This window comes from Apium graveolens, chromosome 5 (genome assembly GCF_009905375.1).
Source record: "Apium graveolens cultivar Ventura chromosome 5, ASM990537v1, whole genome shotgun sequence".
Taxonomy (NCBI): Eukaryota; Viridiplantae; Streptophyta; class Magnoliopsida; order Apiales; family Apiaceae; genus Apium; species Apium graveolens.
This window is the reverse complement of record NC_133651.1, coordinates 110,019,370-110,041,969: the sequence shown is the minus strand read 5'-3', so window position 1 is coordinate 110,041,969 and position 22,600 is coordinate 110,019,370. Positions and strand designations below refer to the sequence as shown.

General features: G+C 33.9%; 1 protein-coding gene across 1 annotated transcript; it reads left to right on the top strand.

Moving 5' to 3' along the window:
• The first annotated feature begins 1,976 nt into the window (after positions 1-1,976).
• Positions 1,977-21,572, top strand: LOC141660303 (uncharacterized). Its single transcript, XM_074467278.1, has 15 exons — positions 1,977-2,117; positions 2,282-2,573; positions 2,651-2,747; positions 2,826-2,931; positions 18,845-18,886; positions 18,985-19,119; positions 19,233-19,521; positions 19,649-19,745; positions 19,845-19,987; positions 20,077-20,158; positions 20,259-20,397; positions 20,544-20,704; positions 20,827-20,947; positions 21,052-21,246; positions 21,564-21,572. Exons 1-15 carry the CDS (start codon positions 1,977-1,979, stop codon positions 21,570-21,572), a joined length of 2,049 nt encoding a protein of 682 aa, XP_074323379.1.
• The last annotated feature ends 1,028 nt before the right edge of the window (positions 21,573-22,600 follow it).

The window sequence follows — 22,600 nt, the reverse complement described above, 5'->3', positions numbered from 1 at the left end:
ACAACTGCCAATTTGATATGTTATTTGCAGAAACAAGCATCTATTGACATAAGCGGTATTCTGTCACAACAATACTTATCCAATATTTTTGTTTGTACGTTCTACCATTACTCCTTTCATGTCGAATACTAATTATAAAATATCATGAGTAGCAAGATGTTTAGTTATGAAGTAAGTGAAATATATCAGATGGAAAATGACAGAACTAATTAAATTTTACGAAATAACACAATCTTAAATTTTTTATTGTCAAATTTTTCATTAATACTCATGTCTATAACACAATTCACATTTTAGCCATATCTAGACTTATAAAACAATTAAAATTCAATAAAATGATGTACAACACAATTCTAAATCTTATTATCTTTAATAATATTTCAAGAAATTAAATTAATAAAATAAAATAGTTATGGTGGCTGCTGCTATTTATCCTCTCCATTTTTCATATTTTCTACCTTTATATACTTTAAATGTAACTATTATATCCCAACAGACAATATGATATTACTTTCTCAAAAATTTGAAAAAATAATAAAAAAAAATTAAGTAAGGTCCATAATAATAATCATAAACGACATGATGTTCGTTGCTTCTTATCCTATTCATTTTTTTGTGTTTTCTCAATATTAGATGATATAAATGCAACTATTATATTATAATAATAACTGACAATATGATATAATATAAATGGAACCAAGTATGTATTGACAAATAATGAAACTTATAATATAAATCATCGACCTAAATTTATTCTTATTATAACAATGCTGTAAATCCTGGACTTTGCATCAACGGCTTTCTGTCACAGCTGAAGTTATTTGTTCGCACGTTCTACCATTGCTCTGTTCATGTCTAATACTAATCGTAAAACAGCAAACGGAAAAAGTATATTCAGCTATGAAATAAGTGTTATTTATTAAGTTTAGGATAACAAAATATATCACAAATTATAATAGAAATGTGAAATATATAATATGGTAAATCATAAAACATTTTTAACGTGTATAAATTAAATAATATTTCAAGAAATTAAATAAATTAAATAAAATAGATATAATAATTAGGAACTACATGGTCTCTGCTGCTATGTATCCTCTATAATCGATTTAAATGCAAGTGAGGTAATACAACCATAAATATAACATGTTATTTGTATAATCAAGTATTTGTTGACATATAAAATAATATTTTAAAAATTGTTCGATTAGGTTCAAAGTATCATTTTAAACAATATGCCTTATGAGGTTTTTCCAATATATATGTTATTAATAACTTAATAATATTCTACATTTTTATTTAATATTTAATATGTAAAGCGATTTTATCAAGAAGCCTAATGAAGTCATATTATATATATAGAGCGCTCTCATGGATGTAGATCACATACGATCACATGATTTAAGTTTATTATTACTTATTTATTATTGATAAATAATATATTTTGGACTTTAACAAAATCATGTTACATTCTTATTACCTAATCAAAGTTAGGTATATGGTAATTTCTCAATTTCCATATGATTAGCACAATCAAATATTTATAACGATTTGCATATATAAGACAAACAATGCAAATCTACCTAATTACGTGGATTAAGGTATACAAAAATGGAAGGTAAAATGTGTTTGGAACAAATTTATTTTAAAATATATACAAAGATATCTGATTGCCCCTTATCAGTTTATTTGTTAAGGAATGTTTAGCTGTTAATTTGTATAGATAAATTAGAATAATGCAGGATTATAGGATCAATCAATATCCTAACAATCAGTAGTGAACCATGATACGTGGCAAGATGGTAGTTAAATAGAACACAATCACATCATTTATATGATACTAAAACATCACGCAGACCTATTTCACTACCACTGATCCATAGCTTCTCTGCAACCGGTAAAACAACCATTATAAACACATTAGTGTTTTCTTATGGAGCCTTTTATACTCATTATTTGTTGAACATTTTGCAGATATGGATATGCAAAGTCATTTGTCTACTTTGAATGAGACTAGGAACGACTGGTTCCTGAGAATTCGTGTCACCAGGATTTGGAACAATACTACTAGCTCTGGCATTTTGATTCATTATAATATGATTTTGTTAGATTGTGAGGTTAGTTACAATAAATCTGTATATTTGGAACAATACTACTAACTCTTTCATTTTGATTCGTTACAATATGATTCATTACAACAATGCATAAACTATCATATTTTCTAAATATGGCATTTAGTTTTATATAAATACATTACCCATTTCTGTTATTCAATTTCCAGAATAACCATATGCACGCGTTCGTTACTCCAGAGCTTTGGAATCTCTTTGCTGGTATGATTACTCCAGGTACCATCTATTGCATTAGAAATATGAATGTTTCCCCATCTACTAGTTTGTTTAGGCCTATACATTCGAAGGATATGATCCATTTTACTGCTTCCACCATTGTTGTATTGGACCTGAACAATGATCTCTTCATCCCGAGGCATAAGTTTCATATCACACCATTGAACGAGCTTCGCGATTCTTTCTATTTTTATGGATCTGAAAACCAGCCTGTGTACTCTACAGGTAACTTATAAGATTTAGCAAGACCAACTGGTAGTATATTATGTTTTGAACTTATGGCTAAATGTCAAAATTAACAGATGTCGTTGGAGTTGTTGAGAATCTAGAAGCCATGAGGACTGTGCAGACCCGACATGGTTCAAGGGATCTTATGCGCTTCAATATTAGTGACAGACGGTAAGTGTGATTTACATCAGTGTGTCTTAGTTTCTTATATTCAATGTTATAACTCCTTATACTTTACACAATTCACAGGAATAGGCACTGTGTATCCTTTTATTATACATTTCCTGAACATTATGAAGCATTGTATGAAACTCAGTTGGAGAATCCTGTTATTGTTATAATGGCATCAACCAGTGTAACACCCCCAGATCCGGGGTCGGGGATCCGGGTCGTCACGAGTTCCATTTCCCTTAATAACACCCAATCTTAATAATTACTCAACTACTCTGTACTGTGACCCCACAATAAACACACACACCACACGTTATAGTCTCAGAGATGAACATCCAAAAATAACCACAAGTCATTTTATTCCACAATTATCTGCCAATACACCTTAAAAGGTTTTCTGAATAAATTTACATTTCTTTGCCATTATTACAATTCATAAATATACATAAATATGGTACATCAAAAGTTGAAAGCCTAGCCTATTGGTAGTTCCTACCTCAGCTACGGCGGCATCAATGCTTCTAGAAAACTGCGGAACGTCTCCTAATCGCTTGCGAATCAGGAGCTTGGTCCTGTTCATCTTTTCTATCTGTTGTTGTGTGATGAAAGAAGAAAGCAAGGGTGAGCAGCAAGCCCACCAAAATAATGTGTATAATGATTAATAGTATATGAGCCTTCTCATAGTACTCATGAAAGTCTTGGTCAAAAGAAATGAACCAAGTTTGATATCTTAATGCGATGAAGTCGCAAAATATTCAGTATATATACATATATACTTTTCAAAATCTTGGAAGTCCTCTTCCATGCATAATATACACAGAGTTCCAGTGTATGACTGTATAAAAATATCGTTGCAAGGTGATCTCATATATCTAACCTTGTCTCAACGTTTTTCTGAAAATCTTTGTCATGCATAAGATAATCATTTACTAGATATAAGTTTAAAAGATGAAGTTACAAGATACTCCAATATACTTATATCTTTTCCAAATACTACTTGAACTACCACTGTTCAAATTATAATTAGTTTCAAAAGTTCATCACGTAGATGAGACTACAAGACCAGATTTGAATAGATTAAATCTTTAAAATATCATCCAAATAAAATGAAGTTACGAGATACTTCATTTGATGCAAACATCATTTTGAAAACTTGACCCTGCCAACACTCAACAATCGCCCAACCGTAGCCTTTCTATCGAAGTGCTCTGGGTAGTGTTGCAGAAATATCCAATTGGATGATGAACTCATTACGGGAGTTTGCCGCACCAGGAAGACCACTTACGATGATCAGTCGTAGTAGTGCAACCCCACCATTTTCTACATGTAGAGGAGAACCTGTCGGATTTACTTGTCAACCGAACACTGAACTCCTAAGGAATGGACCGCCTTAGCGGAACTTCCAGGCCATTTGGGCCAATATAATAAGGCTGGGCCGGCGCCACTCGACCACTTACGCCACTCCTAGTTCAGATGAAATCCATGACTCTGAAACGTAAAGCTCGTTCCCACTTTCCCCAAGTAGAAACTTGTTGATACGGCTCCACCAAGAAGTCGTATCTAGTTGGAAAGGAAAACTCACCAATATTTCCCAGGCGATGCCTGTTAATGGATTAACTTGTTCCAAGAATTTTACTTCCCGAGTGTTGGGTAAGTAATCAATTCATTTATCAAAACAGCAACCTTGTTGCGAATATAAAACACACCACAGAGCCGGATCCCTCAGGTTTTGAGCGAGTATTTAAATCCCCTTCGAAAGGAGGATCTTAAATATAAAAATGAGTTTTGGGATCCGCTCTAACTTTTAAAAATCATTTTGAAGACTCGCAAAACATTTTTAAGAATGTTGGAGTGATGCTGATTTAACAAAATAAATCAGTCCCAATATATTAGAAAATATCTGAATATTATTATTTAAATAATATTTCCATAAAGAATAATCTTTATAAAAATAATTGAAGTAGAAGTTTTGAAACTTATACCTGAAATGAATATTAAATATCCAAAGATATACTTATACGAAAGTACTATCTTTATTTGAATAATCAAAAGTGAGTTTGATTAGCGACACCTTATTCTTTAATAAAATAAAGAATATATCTCAGCAAATAATCGGAGTCATAGATCCTCAAATAAATATTCAAATAATATTCAATAAATAAAATAAGCTGAGTTATAAGCCCTCGAATGAATATTCGAAATAATATTCATTAAATAATAAGCTGAGTCATAATACCTCGAATGAATATTATAAATAATATTCATTAAATAAAATAAAGGAGTCATACATCCTCAAATGAATATCCAAGTAATATTCAATAAATAATATAAAGGAGTCATAAGTCCTCGAATGAATATTCAAGATAATATTCATTAATAAAATAAAGTTATCGAATAAACCTTATTCGATTAATAGTTTTGAAAACTATAACCATATATATATATAAATATATATATATATAAAATCTACTCGGGATCCTCGACTCCCGGTTTTAGAAAATGTTTTCACCTTTGGGTCCCTATACTAAGGGTATATGCAAATTATCGATATTCTCTAGCATAGGTATTATCAACTGAACCAACAGATATATATGGCAAGAATACGAAACAAGCATGCATATATATACCATATCAGCATGCTTCAATATATCGCAAAATTTGCTAATTAATCAACATGCATCTATCACAAGATAATGCATATACATTTATACATCACAATAACAGTATAACGGGTAGAAAACTTGCCTGAGCGACTGGGGGTTACGAATGGCTCGGGACGAGTCTGGTAACCTATAAATAACAAGTAAGTTGGAATTAAACCAAAGTCACTTGTAAATCTATACTCTAACCAACTCAGACTCTAACGCTCGTTTTGCGCTTACTGATTCTCTTAAGTCACTCGAGTGTCCTCGGCTCCACCATTTTTAATAAATTAACCATTACGAGTTTTAAAGAGATTCCTTCGCGGGTGTCTTACCAACTTCCTAACACACTTACCATAAATGTTTCTCACCCCAATTAGTCATTTAAGGTCTTTAACCTATGTTTCAAAGTAAGACGAGGGGAAAAGTTTCGTTCGCGAAACGCCGTTACTTGAAACGGTCGTTTCTCCTAAACCGTGCATCGGAATCGAACGAACTACATATCAAAACGAAGCTCGTAACATGAGCTATCTAAACATGGCAATGGTCATAATCTACCAGGGGGTTATCGGGTCCTAATGTTATGCACAAAAACAGTCTAAAGAAAATCGGACGTTACGACGGCTATGATTACGCGATTTCCCAATTTTAAACCATTCAAAACCAACCACAAACCAACCTCAAATCCAACATACAACCAACATCCATCCTTATCACATCATAACAACCCCAACAAATTCAATTTTAACATTCATACTTATGCCTAAGCTTGAATTTAACTATACTACATTCTTTTAACCAAAACAACAAGATTTACCAATCCGATTCAATACCATTTCATCCCCAAACTCTAACTCACAACATTAAGCTACAATATCACCCTACTAATAAAAATCATCTTATAATACATAGGAATCTAGGGTTTGGAGATGATATACCTTCCTTGAAGTGGTGGGAGGAGCTAGGAAGCCTTAAGAAGCTTTGAGAAGTCTTAGGAATGCTTGGATCTTCAAGGAAATCAAGAAAAATTTCAAGTTAAAAACTTGAAAACACTATTCATTGTCTTCTTCTTTGATTAAATGAAGAAGATTGAGAAAGAATTTATGGCTTAAACTCATGATATAGCCCTAACTATGCATAAGGATGATTAGGGAATTAACTCACCAATTTAGGAAGCTTGGATCTTTGATTTTGAATTTCTTGCCCTTTTGAAATAGTAAAAGCCGAGAGCATGAAGAACAATGCCTTGGTTTCTTTTTTATTTTGATGAAAAATGATTTTCTTGGCTTGGTTGGTTTGATTTTTGTGTTTGTTTTAGTAAATTACCTAGTTGCCCTTGATTTTATGTGGTTAAAAAGTCACCACATCTCCTTCCTTGCCATGTCATGCTTGTGTCATCCTCATGATGTCATCCTCCCCTCCTTATCCTCTTCTCATTGGTTGGGTGACATCATCCTCTCTAATCCCTTGGATTAACTTCCTAATTGTTTGCCTAATGACCGCTGATCTGTTATACGGTTCGCTTAACTTTCGTTTTCGTTTATCGTTTGAGGGATCATACCCGGGATCTTATTACTTAGGTTCCCTTAACCTTTCTCAATACATTATATTCCTTTTTATGATCCTCTATTATAATCCTTTAATTTAAATCCTTTTATCCTGTTACCTTATACTCAATTCTTTCCGTATCTATTGGATTTCCGGGAAAAATCAAAGTGTTCGGATTTGGAATTCTGACGATCTTTGCATACACTTATATCCCATATAAAGTACTAATAAAATCTCAGAATATCCATATCAGAACCCCTACATAGTGTGGCTTGAAAAGTTTTCTCATTCAGCAAAAACACTATTCATAAGGGTTTCAAAATTTCCCAAAAATTGGGGTTATTACAGTCTCCCCTCCTTAAAAGGATTCCGTCCCGGAATCAAATTGAAAATAAATAGGGATACTCTCTTAGCATTGCACTTTCTAACTCTCGAGTAAATTTTTCCACATTGTGGTCCTACCACCAAACTCCGCCTAGTTTGATAACCCTTCTCCTAAGTGCTTGTTCCTTTTCACTCTATAACCCTTCCTGGTTGCTCCATATAGGTTACGTCTGGTTTCATGTCTATGCGCTCATATGCCCCTAATTATCTGGCATCCGAATTACACTTCCTTAACATTGATACGTGAAACACGTTATGACTTGCTACATGTGCTGGGGTAAGGCTAGCTCGTATGCTAATTTCCCAATACTTCTTAATATATCCAAGGGTCCAGCAATTAGTGGACTTAGCTTTCCTTTCTTTCCGAATCTCATTAACCCCTTCCAAGGGAATACCTATAACAACACTAGGTCCCCTACTTCATACTCTTTGTCCTTTTTTGAGTCAAATCAGCATACCTCTTATGTCCATCTTGGGTTACTACCAGCCGTCCTCTGATTAGATCTATTATATCCCTGGTCCTTTGGACTACTGCGGGTCCGAGCATCTTGCGCTCTACAACTTCATCCTAACATAAGGGAGATCGACATTGTCTTCCCTCAAGGATCTCATAAGGCGATATCTCAATACTGACGTATGATCTATTGTCGTAAGAAAACTCAATCCGTGTTAAGTGATCATTCCAATTTCTTTCAAGTCTATTGCACAGACTCTCATTATAGCTTTTAACATTAGAGCTTTTGCTTCTCAATAAATACCCATTCTTTTCCAGTTCGTAATCGCTACTACCTTCCGTTCCTAATATTATACTGGTTATACTTCTGCTCGTTAGTGTTCTATAACCTTTTAATAACCACGTCAACCTTAGTATCACGAATGTGTTTCCATTCCGAATACTACCACAACTTTATTACTCCTTTTTCAGCTGTTTCTATTTCCCAAAGTTTGATCAATCATATAGAAGTAAAGGAATTTGTTGAGAGATCACTATGATCATGAACACTTGTTATATCGCATAGTTAGTACAGAAGGTGGCCAGCCTTTAGTACTTGACAAGCAATTAAACAATAGATGGTATCCTACTAGGCTTCTATCACACAGATAGATAGTCATTCGGCAATACCTCCCCTTTCTGGAAGGGTTGTTCTTCTCAGCTTACATGAAATGAAAAGAAGAGAAAATAATGAATTGAAGAGAATTGTATATATGAAAAATATACTGCCACAAAATATCTGGCTTGGAACCTACCTCTGAACTATAGAGGTTTGTCATAGGAGAACAAAACATAAACGTATTTATATCAGCATCAAGTATTATAGCATCGTATTTCCCATGCCTAAATATTTTCGCCATTCCGTCCATCATTCTATAGACCCATGCTCTTCCTCGAGCTTATACACAATCACCTTTGAAACTCCCTCGATATCAAAAATCGAATCTGGGATCTCATTCTAGACATCATCGTTACTAGAATCCTATGTTTGCACTGCAACCTTCCTCGTATAGTAATACGACTCTCTATTGATAAGAAAGAATAAATATTCAACAGGTAGATACTCTACTTAATTAGTCTATCAATGATAACTTATACACTACCACGACCCGTTTAGTGGTACTCAATCTCAACATCCATTCCAATACAACTCTCACGGTTGTAACCAGCTCATTACTCGCAGAATCATTGCTGCATTACTATGGTCCACTTCTGACCTACTATCGTCATTCACGTTCCATGAAATCTTAATATCTAACCATACGGAGTCCATACATGTCGTATCAAATCCTTCTAAGGAGGTAACATAATCACCATTCATGATTCATGAAGAACACTCCTGATCCTGACATACATACATGACATGAAGCAGATAAAATTGCAGAAGAGTTTCAATCAAAGCAACGGTAGCAGGTTAGTACCATTCTAAACCATATGCCTTAAATAGAAGACTTACTCAAAGGTTCGTCTAGTCCTTTTTGAAACATGGTCCTGGCTTATCTCAAGATAGGACCTTCTAAGATAGATAGCCCGTTCATGGCGATTACACGAATTAAACCTTTACCAACTACTATTACGGTTGGGTATTGCACAGTCATCCAGAAGGAATGTCAATCTTCCAACCCATAATACAACCTTCACAGTTTTAACCATCATCACTATATTCTTTTGGCACAAGCGCCTATAATTATCCTCTTACCTTTAAAGTGTCGGCCACCTCTTTGGCCTTTCCTGATAGTAAAATTTCCTTACAGTCAATGTCATTTTAACCACCTCCAAATAAATTTTCTACCTTATTCCAATCACAGCTTATGTGAAAATGCTTTCCTTAAAATCTGATGAGTAAAAAAAAATCACCATTTTTCCATAAGTTATTGCCTCAGTCTTTAGAGGTTAATCACTGTCATGACTGACTCTCAATCATAATTAGAACATCTTTTATCTTAAGTCCTAATTGCCCTGAACAATTTCGACCATTACTGGTTCGGTCCATACCTTCTCGTGGTTTAACACGTGCCCCACTTGGCATCATTATAATTACGTCATATTTCCTTTATCAACATTTCTATTCTTGAGAATTTTGAATATTACCTTTCTCCTTGTAAAACCTCTAAGGTTATCCTCGATTCGTTCCTCCTGTATTCCCTAGATACAGGGCATATCAAAATACCCTTTACTAATACTAGAACCATTATCTATATGTTTCTGAAAAATTTTCTCCACTGATACTTAAAGGTCATCATTACCTTAATATTTTCCAATTCATACTGTCAAAACTCATACTATCCCTATTAAGGGTGAAATGCCCACCTTTATGCATTCCCCTAGGATTCATTTTAAGTTACCGATGTTCTATCCTTAATTCGACCTTTAAAAGGTACCTGCCTTCTTTCATGGATAAATCAAGTCATATCTCCCTGATAAGGGTGTCTTATTCAATCATTCCCACCTCGATAGTACATGTCTAATTTCACAATAACATCTGTATTCAAAATGGGGTCGATCAATATGGCCTCCAAAAGATAACAACGGTTATCCGCTTGTCTTGCCTAATTTGGTAACGATAACAAGGATGTTCTGGAAGATATTGGTCGTGTTCAACGTGAACTTCTTCTTAATAATTCCTTATTTACTTTTGTTGTTTATCTCAACAGTCATCTGAATGTTGGGATATCTCTCATACCTGGCGTCTCCCTGTCTGGGTATCAAGCCACCGGTCTTACACTTTACATTCTTGAAGGTCACTTCCTTCATCCGATTTTTCTAATTTCTTACTTCCTTGTCTCCTTAGTCTATCCGCGTCTCATTATTTATCCTTCGAACTATCTCAAGGTTTCCTTGAGTCCTCCCAATTTACAGGGGATAAAATATATGTATCTCTTATACCTTCAACCATCTATTTTAACTCATGGTGAATCACCCTCATCCTGACGATTACATACTTTTCTATTTCTATTGCTACGAGTCTTTAGGGTTTCCTCATACCCAACTCCCTTATCATTCCTCAAACTCTATTGCCTTTATATTCCTTTCCACTTCAGTTTCTTTTCATTTTCCTTTCTCTTATCGTTAATTCATGAACCAACACAACATAAGCATTGATTTCAAACATCTCGTCATTCTGGATTCGTGTCCTCAGAACGAATCTTGACAACTTTTACAACTTAGATTCATAATTCATCATACTCATCCGCTTTTGTTCTAGCTCTAAAGCTTTTACACTACCTCCATAACCTTGGGAAGTACTTTCCCGAAAATAATTGTCTGAACTTAAATCAGTTTATTATAATCTCTTGCTCTGTGCCTTCCTTGGCCTTTCACCAGCGGGTGGCCTCTCTCTTAGGAGGGTAAGTGACAAAAATAGTCTTTTGTGATTCGTCAATCATTTAGAATCTCAAATGATTCCTGTATTTCCTTTAGCCAGGCACTTGCCTCGACTGGGTCAGCTTGTTCCTTGGAACTCTGAGAGCTTAGCGACTTAAAGGTCCTGAAAGAATTTCTCACGGCATTGTTTCCTAAGGGTGGTGGTTGGGGATAATAGTCTAAGTCCTTTTTTAGACAGGTCCATGAATTGCCGTATAGGGGTACCATCTCGGGTCTCCTTTCCTTACTCGACTTTCTGTTTCCTTAATATGAAATGTTTCATCCTTCTCCCATACTTGGGGTTATCTTATACATTAAAAACCTTGTTTTCCACTCTATTATGTTATGGGTTCTTTCTTTCTTGATGGCAACCTCCCTGACTATCACATTCAGGGTTTGCCCTAAATCTTATTCCTCAAACTATGACTCTCATCTAAGTTCTCATCCTTAAGCTCTTGAACTTTTGGAACCCAATTTCTGTAGGAACACCTCACTATCCCCTTATCATCTTTCTCGGTGTGGATCTCTTCTCCAGTCATTGACTCTCTGCAATCATTCATCACTTTTCTGTCACAATATGTTCTTTTCCAAAAATTCGGTCTGTATTGCAATCTCAAACAGCTTTTTGGTACCGGCTCCGGTTACCTTCACTTCTATTTCCATTTTCTCAAAATCTCTTATAAACTATCCCAAAGACATTATCATCTTGGGTCTCTCCTTTTTACTAAGGGCATCAGCCACCACATTGGCTTTCCCCGAATGATAAAGAATCTTCCAATCATAATTCTTGATTAGCTCTAACCGCCTCCTCTGGCGTATGTTGAGCTCCTTCTACGCTAAAATGCACTAGAGCACTTATGGCTTGTGTAAATCTCGCACTTCTCTCAATACAAGTAGTGCCTCCAATCTTAAGGGCAAAACTATTGCCACGAGCCTAAGCTCATGGGTGGGGATATCGAATTTTATATTCCCTTAATTGTCTTGACGCGTACGCGATTACCTTGCTGTGCTGTATATGAAGCGCCCTAATTCCTTATGCGAAGCGTCACTACATTTCACAAAATCTCATTTTCCATCCGGCAACGCCAACATAGGGAACGCCACCAACCTTTGCTTCGGTTCTTAAAAGTTGTTCTCGCATTTCTCTGTCCATTCGAACTTCTCAGTCTTACGAGTAAGCCGCGTTAAAGGGGCTACTATCTTTAAAAACTTGAACGAACCTCCGGTAGTGACCGACCAATCCTACCTCTGGTAGTCGACCTAACCATGGTCATCAATTCATCAGTGGTCCTTTATCCAATCTTGTCAGGATCCTCCTTGGGATCCTCCTCAACAACTATCCCTTCTAGGACAACCTCCTCAACCGCTACATCCTCAATATCAACATCATCCGGTCCTGCGTTAGGACGCTCTATCGGATCCATAATCTGATCTCCAATGAGTAATAAAACATCATCGCGTTGTTGCTCCTCAACCTCAGGGTTCGGAGTCCCGCTACTATATACGATAACGAACTACGCTTCTATCGCTACATTTATAAGGGTTCCCATAAGGGTTTTAACTGTCAGTACTACGTTAGGTAGTTCGACTATGAACTTGGCAAGAGTTCTTATTATCTTAGTTATTATCTTAACGTCACATCATCTCTGAGGTTTATAACGCTTAGCTCTGATACCACTTCTGTAACACCCCCAGATCCGGGGTCGGGGATCCGGGTCGTCACGAGTTCCATTTCCCTTAATAACACCCAATCTTAATAATTACTCAACTACTCTGTACTGTGACCCCACAATAAACACACACACCACACGTTATAGTCTCAGAGATGAACATCCAAAAATAACCACAAGTCATTTTATTCCATAATTATCTGCCAATACACCTTAAAAGGTTTTCTGAATAAATTTACATTTCTTTGCCATTATTACAATTCATAAATATACATAAATATGGTACATCAAAAGTTGAAAGCCTAGCCTATTGGTAGTTCCTACCTCAGCTACGGCGGCATCAATGCTTCTAGAAAACTGCGGAACGTCTCCTAATCGCTTGCGAATCAGGAGCTTGGTCCTGTTCATCTTTTCTATCTGTTGTTGTGTGATGAAAGAAGAAAGCAAGGGTGAGCAGCAAGCCCACCAAAATAATGTGTATAATGATTAATAGTATATGAGCCTTCTCATAGTACTCATGAAAGTCTTGGTCAAAAGAAATGAACCAAGTTTGATATATTAATGCGATGAAGTCGCAAAATATTCAGTATATATACATATATACTTTTCAAAATCTTGGAAGTCCTCTTCCATGCATAATATACACAGAGTTCTAGTGTATGACTGTATAAAAATATCGTTGCAAGGTGATCTCATATATCTAACCTTGTCTCAACATTTTTCTGAAAATCTTTGTCATGCATAAGATAATCATTTACTAGATATAAGTTTAAAAGATGAAGTTACAAGATACTCCAATATACTTATATCTTTTCCAAATACTACTTGAACTACCACTGTTCAAATTATAATTAGTTTCAAAAGTTCATCACGTAGATGAGACTACAAGACCAGATTTGAATAGATTAAATCTTTAAAATATCATCCAAATAAAATGAAGTTACGAGATACTTCATTTGATGCAAACATCATTTTGAAAACTTGACCCTGCCAACACTCAACAATCGCCCAACCGTAGCCTTTCTATCGAAGTGCTCTGGGTAGTGTTGCAGAAATATCCAATTGGATGATGAACTCATTACGGGAGTTTGCCGCGCCAGGAAGTCCACTTACGATGATCAGTCGTAGTAGTGCAACCCCACCATTTTCTACATGTAGAGGAGAACCTGTCGGATTTACTTGTCAACCGAACACTGAACTCCTAAGGAATGGACCGCCTTAGCGGAACTTCCAGGCCATTTGGGCCAATATAATAAGGCTGGGCCGGCGCCACTCGACCACTTACGCCACTCCTAGTTTAGATGAAATCCATGACTCTGAAATGTAAAGCTCGTTCCCACTTTCCCCAAGTAGAAACTTGTTGATACGGCTCCACCAAGAAGTCGTATCTAGTTGGAAAGGAAAACTCACCAATATTTCCCAGGCGATGCCTGTTAATGGATTAACTTGTTCCAAGAATTTTACTTCCCGAGTGTTGGGTAAGTAATCAATTCATTTATCAAAACAGCAACCTTGTTGCGAATATAAAACACACCACAGAGCCGGATCCCTCAGGTTTTGAGCGAGTATTTAAATCCCCTTCGAAAGGAGGATCTTAAATATAAAAATGAGTTTTGGGATCCGCTCTAACTTTTAAAAATCATTTTGAAGACTCGCAAAACATTTTTAAGAATGTTGGAGTGATGCTGATTTAACAAAATAAATCAGTCCCAATATATTAGAAAATATCTGAATATTATTATTTAAATAATATTTCCATAAAGAATAATCTTTATAAAAATAATTGAAGTAGAAGTTTTGAAACTTATACCTGAAATGAATATTAAATATCCAAAGATATACTTATACGAAAGTACTATCTTTATTTGAATAATCAAAAGTGAGTTTGATTAGCGACACCTTATTCTTTAATAAAATAAAGAATATATCTCAGCAAATAATCGGAGTCATAGATCCTCAAATAAATATTCAAATAATATTCAATAAATAAAATAAGCCGAGTTATAAGCCCTCGAATGAATATTCGAAATAATATTCATTAAATAATAAGCTGAGTCATAATACCTCGAATGAATATTATAAATAATATTCATTAAATAAAATAAAGGAGTCATACATCCTCAAATGAATATCCAAGTAATATTCAATAAATAATATAAAGGAGTCATAAGTCCTCGAATGAATATTCAAGATAATATTCATTAATAAAATAAAGTTATCGAATAAACCTTATTCGATTAATAGTTTTGAAAACTATAACCATATATATATATATAAATATATATATATATAAAATCTACTCGGGATCCTCGACTCCCGGTTTTAGAAAATGTTTTCACCTTTGGGTCCCTATACTAAGGGTATATGCAAATTACCGATATTCTCTAGCATAGGTATTATCAACTGAACCAACAGATATATATGGCAAGAATACGAAACAAGCATGCATATATATACCATATCAGCATGCTTCAATATATCGCAAAATTTGCTAATTAACCAACATGCATCTATCACAAGATAATGCATATACATATATACATCACAACAACAGTATAACGGGTAGAAAACTTGCCTAAGCGACTGGGAGTTACGAATGGCTCGGGACGAGTCTGGTAACCTATAAACAACAAGTAAGTTGGAATTAAACCAAAGTCACTTGTAAATCTATACTCTAACCAACTCAGACTCTAATGCTCGTTTTGCGCTTACTGATTCTCTTAAGTCACTCTAGTACCCTCGGCTCCACCATTTTTAATAAATTAACCATTACGAGTTTTAAAGCGATTCCTTCGCGGGTGTCTTACCAACTGCCTAACACACTTACCATAAATGTTTCTCACCCCAATTAGTCATTTAAGGTCTTTAACCTATGTTTTAAAGTAAGACGAGGGGAAAAGTTTCGTTCGCGAAACGTCGTTACTTGAAACGGTCGTTTCTCCTAAACCGTGCATCGGAATCGAACGAACTACATATCAAAACGAAGCTCGTAACATGAGCTATCTAAACATGGCAATGGTCATAATCTAGCAGGGGGTTCTCGGGTCCTAATGTTATGCACAAAAACAGTCTAAAGAAAATCGGACGTTACGACGGCTATGATTACGCGATTTCCCAATTTTAAACCATTCAAAACCAACCACAAACCAACCTGAAATCCAACATACAACCAACATCCATCCTTATCACATCATAAAAACCCCAACCAATTCAATTTTAACATTCATACTTATGCCTAAGCTTGAATTTAACTATACTACATTCTTTTAACCAAAACAACAAGATTTACCAATCCGATTCAATACCATTTCATCCCCAAACTCTAACTCACAACATTAAGCTACAATATCACCCTACTAATCAAAATCATCTTATAATACATAGGAATCTAGGGTTTGGAGATGATATACCTTCCTTGAAGTGGTGGGAGGAGCTAGGAAGCCTTAAAAAGCTTTGAGAAGTCTTAGGAATGCTTGGATCTTCAAGGAAATCAAGAAAAATTTCAAGTTAAAAACTTGAAAACACTATTCATTGTCTTCTTCTTTGATTAAATGAAGAATATTGAGAAAGAATTTATGGCTTAAACTCATGATATAGCCCTAACTATGCATAAGGATGATTAGGGAATTAACTCACCAATTTAGGAAGCTTGGATCTTTGATTTTGAATTTCTTGCCCTTTTGAAATAGTAAAAGCCGAGAGCATGAAGAACAATGCCTTGGTTTCTTTTTGATTTTGATGAAAAATGATTTGCTTGGCTTGGTTGGTTTGATTTTTGTGTTTGTTTTAGTAAATTACCTAGTTGCCCTTGATTTTGTGTGGTTAAAAAGTCACCACATCTCCTTCCTTCCCATGTCATGCTTGTGTCATCCTCATGATGTCATCCTCCCCTCCTTGTCCTCTTCTCATTGGTTGGGTGACATCATCCTCTCTAATCCCTTGGATTAACTTCCTAATTGTTTGCCTAATGACCGCTGATCTGTTATACGGTTCGCTTAACTTTCATTTTCGTTTATCGTTTGAGGGATCATACCCGGGATCTTATTACTTAGGTTCCCTTAACCTTTCTCAATACATTATATTCCTTTTTATGATCCTTTATTATAATCCTTTAATTTAAATCCTTTTATCCTGTTACCTTATACTCAATTCTTTCCGTATCTATTGGATTTCCGGGAAAAATCAAAGTGTTCGGATTTGGAATTCTGACGATCTTTACATACACTTATATCCCATATAAAGTACTAATAAAATCTCAGAATATCCATATCAGAACCCCTACATAGTGTGGCATGAAAAGTTTTCTCATTCAGCAAAAATACTATTCATAAGGGTTTCAAAATTTCCCAAAAATTGGGGTTATTACAACCAGAGTCTCATTATTTCGAAGTAAATTATTGCATTCCATACCTATTTTCAATGTTTTGAAAAGTTCACATGCATTATTCTATTCATGAGTTAACTATGATTTGGAATATTTTAGATACATATGTAATTGGTAATTTGCCGTCTACCAAGATTTATATCAACATTGATGATCCATAAGTTTTTCTCATGCGATAGAGGTACATTAAAATTTTAACGATACTTAATGTAGTTAAGCAAGATAATAAGACAACTCAAATATTTTTTCAATGATTTTTTTCTGAATTATTTAAGAATATCGTGTAGGTTGGAGGATATGGCTTACCTTGCTGCCCACGCACCTTGATGATGAAATATCTCGAAGAAAGATACGGCTGCTGGAATTTACTATTCTATTCATTAATAAGACACTATTTCATCTGTTTTATTATTTAATTCTGAAAATTCTTTCAATGTTAGGACATCCAGTCTTCGAATTTGGAACGAATATTAAATTTTATCCGTGAACTTATTGTCATTGTTAGCTTTTAATATTTTTCATATGGTTTTTTGTGTCCTCTTAACTTTAATTTGTCATTAGTTTTAATATGTCTCCCATTTAAATATCAACATTTGTGCGATCATTGAAAATCCTATATAACAGCAATGATAAATATATCTCCATATAAAAATTGTATTAACACGACAATAATGTTGGTGAATTATAAAGCGAAAATATCCAATTTCTAGGTGTACAACAATAATTTTAGAGACAACCCAATCTTTTTTTCAAGTATAGAGATCGAACCAATCTTTACAAGATGGCCTTTTGAATCTAAAATAAATAAATAATTTTATTGTCAACAAGTTTGCCTTTCTATGACAGTTTTTCTTTAACAACCATTCAGGATGCATGCTTGGAATTAATTTACAAAGACAATAAATCCATATGTAACAAATTTACTTAACATTAAAGTTATTTTAACGAAAGCCTTTTTTTTGTCTTGCCCAATTATAATATTTATATTATTAATGATAAATCTTCTATTAGTTCTAATTTATTGAAAAGATAATTCAGTTTTAGATGCCTGTCAATTACCTGCAAAGTAGTATATACGAAAAAATTCATGTAGAGGTGATAATTTATAATATATAATATATTTAAATAAAGCACCAAACATAATTGTCTAATATAACTTTAGGTTTTTATAATGTAACTTTAGATTTTTATAATAAGAATACATGTAAACGATACAACTATGATTTTTAAATATAATTTGATGAATTTTTCTTTGCACTATTGATTAAATCAATAACGTATACGTGAGTTGAATATTTAAATGATATTTTTAGTAATACAATAGTGCACTATATTAATATTGTTGCTTTTTATATTCATAAAACACGTTATATCTTTTTATTTTATACAGAGATCATAAAAATTAATTTGCCTCCTAATTTTATGTCTATATATTGATATAGGTATGTAATGTATATCATTAAAACAACTTTATAATAAATCAGTTTATCTGTCATATCTTATGATTTGTAACAAACATAAACTGATTACTCCTCCAAATTTTATGATTAGAGATATTTACTCCTACTTTTTCGTCCATCACTTTCTTCTATAAACTGCTTTTTTTTTGGCAGACCATATTTGGTTTCTACAGCATACAAATCGACTTCATACAGGTAAACAACCACATCCCACTGTCCTTTTCTTCTATCTTGCTATTGTACTTAATGTTTATGTTTTATGATACATATAACTATCCACAATGTTTGATCAGCTCTCTTCTATTGACGGTTCTAGAACCACATGGAAGATAAAGGCTAGAGTTACCAGAATGTGGCCTTCTGTTTCTGTCACAGACAATGGGACTGAAACAATGAAAGAATACAATTTAGTTTTACTGGATGACGATGTAAGCCTCTAAATTTATAATTTACTTTCTTACATTTTCCAATTTTCCAATTAATTAGACTCATATTGACTGATTTATATAATATTATTTTGTCTATTTTATTGTATGATCAGGACTGTCATGTTCATGTTTTTGTTTATGCTGATAACTGGAAATATCATGCTGACAAAATAGTAGAAGGTAGAGTCTTTATTTTTTCTAATTTTTACACAAAAGAAGGTTTGGGCTCTCTTAGACTAGTGAGCTCTAAATTTCGCATCAACTTCTCGCCATCGAATAATGTTGAAAGAGTTGAAGATGACTTCATGATAGCCAGACACAAGTTTGAATTTGTTGATTTGAGCGATTTGTTTGCTGTCACAAACGCATATGAAAAACCTGATTCTCCCGATTATTCAACAGGTTAAACTATTTTTCAAGTACTTACGTATCAATAAGTCGAACAAATTAAGTTTTTATATTAATCTCGCAAATTATTTCATTTTATACACTTATTAATCCAACATATATAATTGGTCTTCGTATGTAGATGTGATTGGTGTTTTAGTGGATTTTGAGCATGTATGGAAAATCAAAACTATGTACGGTCTGAAGGATATTTGCAAGTTCAGGATTACTGACGGAAGGTTTATACTGGACTTCTCATTGACTAATATTTATTGTTGATCAAACTCTATTTTTTTCGGCTATTGTATTATTTCATAATCTTGAACTTACATATACAGAGATTCTCATAAGGTCACTGTATGGGGTAATCTTTCCGTGACTACTGATGCATGTGTTAAAGAGGTTAAGGCAGGATTTAAAGATGGTGATGAGGATCCTATAATTTTTATAGCGTCAAGTACAAAGCTTAAGATTTGGAAGAGTAAGTCCTATAAAATTTAATATTAAAGTAGTAAAGTGTGAGGTTATTAACATGTACTCAACATGATTTTATTTCATATGTGTATACAGGTTCTGTTCAGATTAGCACACTACCCGCGTCGAAGATATACATCAATTTGGATCATAATTTTGTTTTTGCTATGAGACAGAGGTACACTCATTTTCATCAACTATATTTCATTTATATATCTTAGATGATTAGTTAGTTATTTTTTGAAGAGTTTAAAATCATTTATCCATATTTGCATCAGGCTTCGCGAAGAAGGTTATGTACCTTCTGACAAGACAACTTCTTCTCCAACTACTACAGATGTTAAGGAGGTGGTGCTTGTCATTGAAACGGTTACACTAAAGGAGTTAAGTGAGAAAACTTCTACTGATTTTCTGAAGGTATATTATCTATATACTGCCAATTTAAGATCAATGTGTAAGTTCACATATAATGCATTCTGTATTTGATTAATACTGCATGCATACATACGAAGTAGATTTTTTTGTGAATGTAATAAAATAAAATATGTTAATGAAATATGTAGATGAGTTTTATGTGCAAAGTAAAGGTTAAATCCGTTGAAGAAAGTGACAACTGGTGGTATGGTAGCTGCAATAAGAATGATTGTCACGAAGAAGTTATAAAGTTCGAAGGAAAGTATCGATGTGCCAGATGCCAAAAGAATTATCCAGTACCACAAAAGAGGTTATCTAGAAACAAATTCAGTCTCTACTCTTATCAATATAAATATGTAACGTTAAATGTATATATGAACAAATAACTGTATGACTAAACAATCACCAACAATTCATATATCTCATTTGCAGGTTCAAGATCGTTGTTCTTGCTGAAGATGACACAGAAGCTTTTAATATTTTTTTATATGATCGTGCTGTGAAACGAATGTTGGGTAAAACAGTAACTAAGCTGATGGTTGAAGGATACAATGTAAAGTACTTTAATCCCTTTAGTGAAAATTAATTGTTTTATCTGAAACATATGTTACTGTTTTTATGATTATATCAAGTTGTCTACTGATTGTAACTTTGTAGGATCCTGCATCATATCCTCCACCTTTGAAGCAAATTGCAGGAAGAGAAATTACTGTTAAAGTTGAGCTCACTGACGATAACATTTTAGTTAGCAGCATAATATATTATGCTCATAATGCATATGAATGTTCAGTTAGCACTTCTCCGGTGCTTGAAGACATTAATACTGGGGCTTCAGTTTCAAATTATACAAATGTGAGCTTCATGTTTCACATCTTAAAATTTCGTGCTTATTCCACAATATACCTACAATACTATATATCCTAAAGATATTTTTTAGCTCTTGACTTTACAAATGTTTTCATACTATATCCAAAATTGTAGATAAGTGTTCCCAGTTAATCAGATGGTGCAGGCACTCCAGGTTCAGCTCTATCGACTAGCAAACGAGTTAAAAAGGTCGGTAGATTGTATAATTACCCATTATTAGATATGATTTATCATACAACATATACGTACAGTTTTTTATTAAATCATGATGCATTAACATTATATAATATTCCATTATGCAGGAAAAGTAAAATGTTTTGGTAGCGGACTCAAGATTCATATAATCGCTTCGTTTCGATTAATCTTGAATGAAGATTATCCCATTTTTCCATTTCAGAACTTCAATAATTATGTTTGATTTTTATTTCCATTGTTGTTTACTGTTTTGCAAACAGTAACATTTTGCACGACGGTGAAATTGAAACTTTTGGATGTTGTTCATGTTTTTGCAAATTTTTAAATTAATGGACCAATAATTTTTAATGACATGTAGTTTGTCCAGTAATTTGATTATTATCCTTTCCGTTATGTGGTTAATATTTTATACTATAAACGTGCTTAAACTATATACAAAAAATAGAACTTTTCGTACTAATTGACTATAATACTATACAATTTCTTTGTCAAAGACAGAAAAAGGGAAGAGACGTTATCGAATGATTTGTTATTAGTGTTTACACATGATGATATTGGTGTAAAAATGTTGGTACAATCGCAACTTCAAGAATATATATCTTTAAAATTTAAAAAATGATCGTATATAACTAAACTCCGTGTGCGTAGCACGGGCAAGATAACTAGTATATTCAAAACCATACATATACAAGCATATTATATCAACATCAAATCATGGCGAATAACGTACATGCTCATATATCGAAAACGGTTAAACACATAAACGAATTAAAAACTTTTCGCAAGTAGCTCTAATGCCATTGAAGGGTTCCTCTAGCACATAAACGCAACAAAAAACGTAAATTTAAATCTTAAAAATCGAAACCCTCCGCATGATCCATGCGAAAAACAATATTTAATTCGTAGTTCAGTATGTTTACCTTAAGAAGTTTTACGTTAATGGAAAGATGGAGGTCTTGAATGATCACCATGTAGCCCATCGCTGGAACGATCTACGCCTTTAAGGTATCCACACGGATGATCTCCCGGAGGATGGGTGTGTACTAGCACATTCTTGAGGCCGCCTTCTTACTCTCTCTATCTCTCTTCAAGCTGCTAGGGTTTATGTTTTATCAAATAAAACGTGTAACCCTAATTCTATTAG

Coding starts and splice junctions, on each gene's coding strand:
- LOC141660303 (XM_074467278.1), top strand. CDS start 1,977: ATGGATATGCAAAGTCATTTGTCTACTTTGAATGAGACTAGGAACGAC. Junction 2,932..18,844: donor TTATAATGGCATCAACCAGT/GTAACACCCCCA, acceptor TTTTTTTGGCAG/ACCATATTTGGTTTCTACAG. Junction 19,746..19,844: donor TTCAGGATTACTGACGGAAG/GTTTATACTGGA, acceptor TTACATATACAG/AGATTCTCATAAGGTCACTG.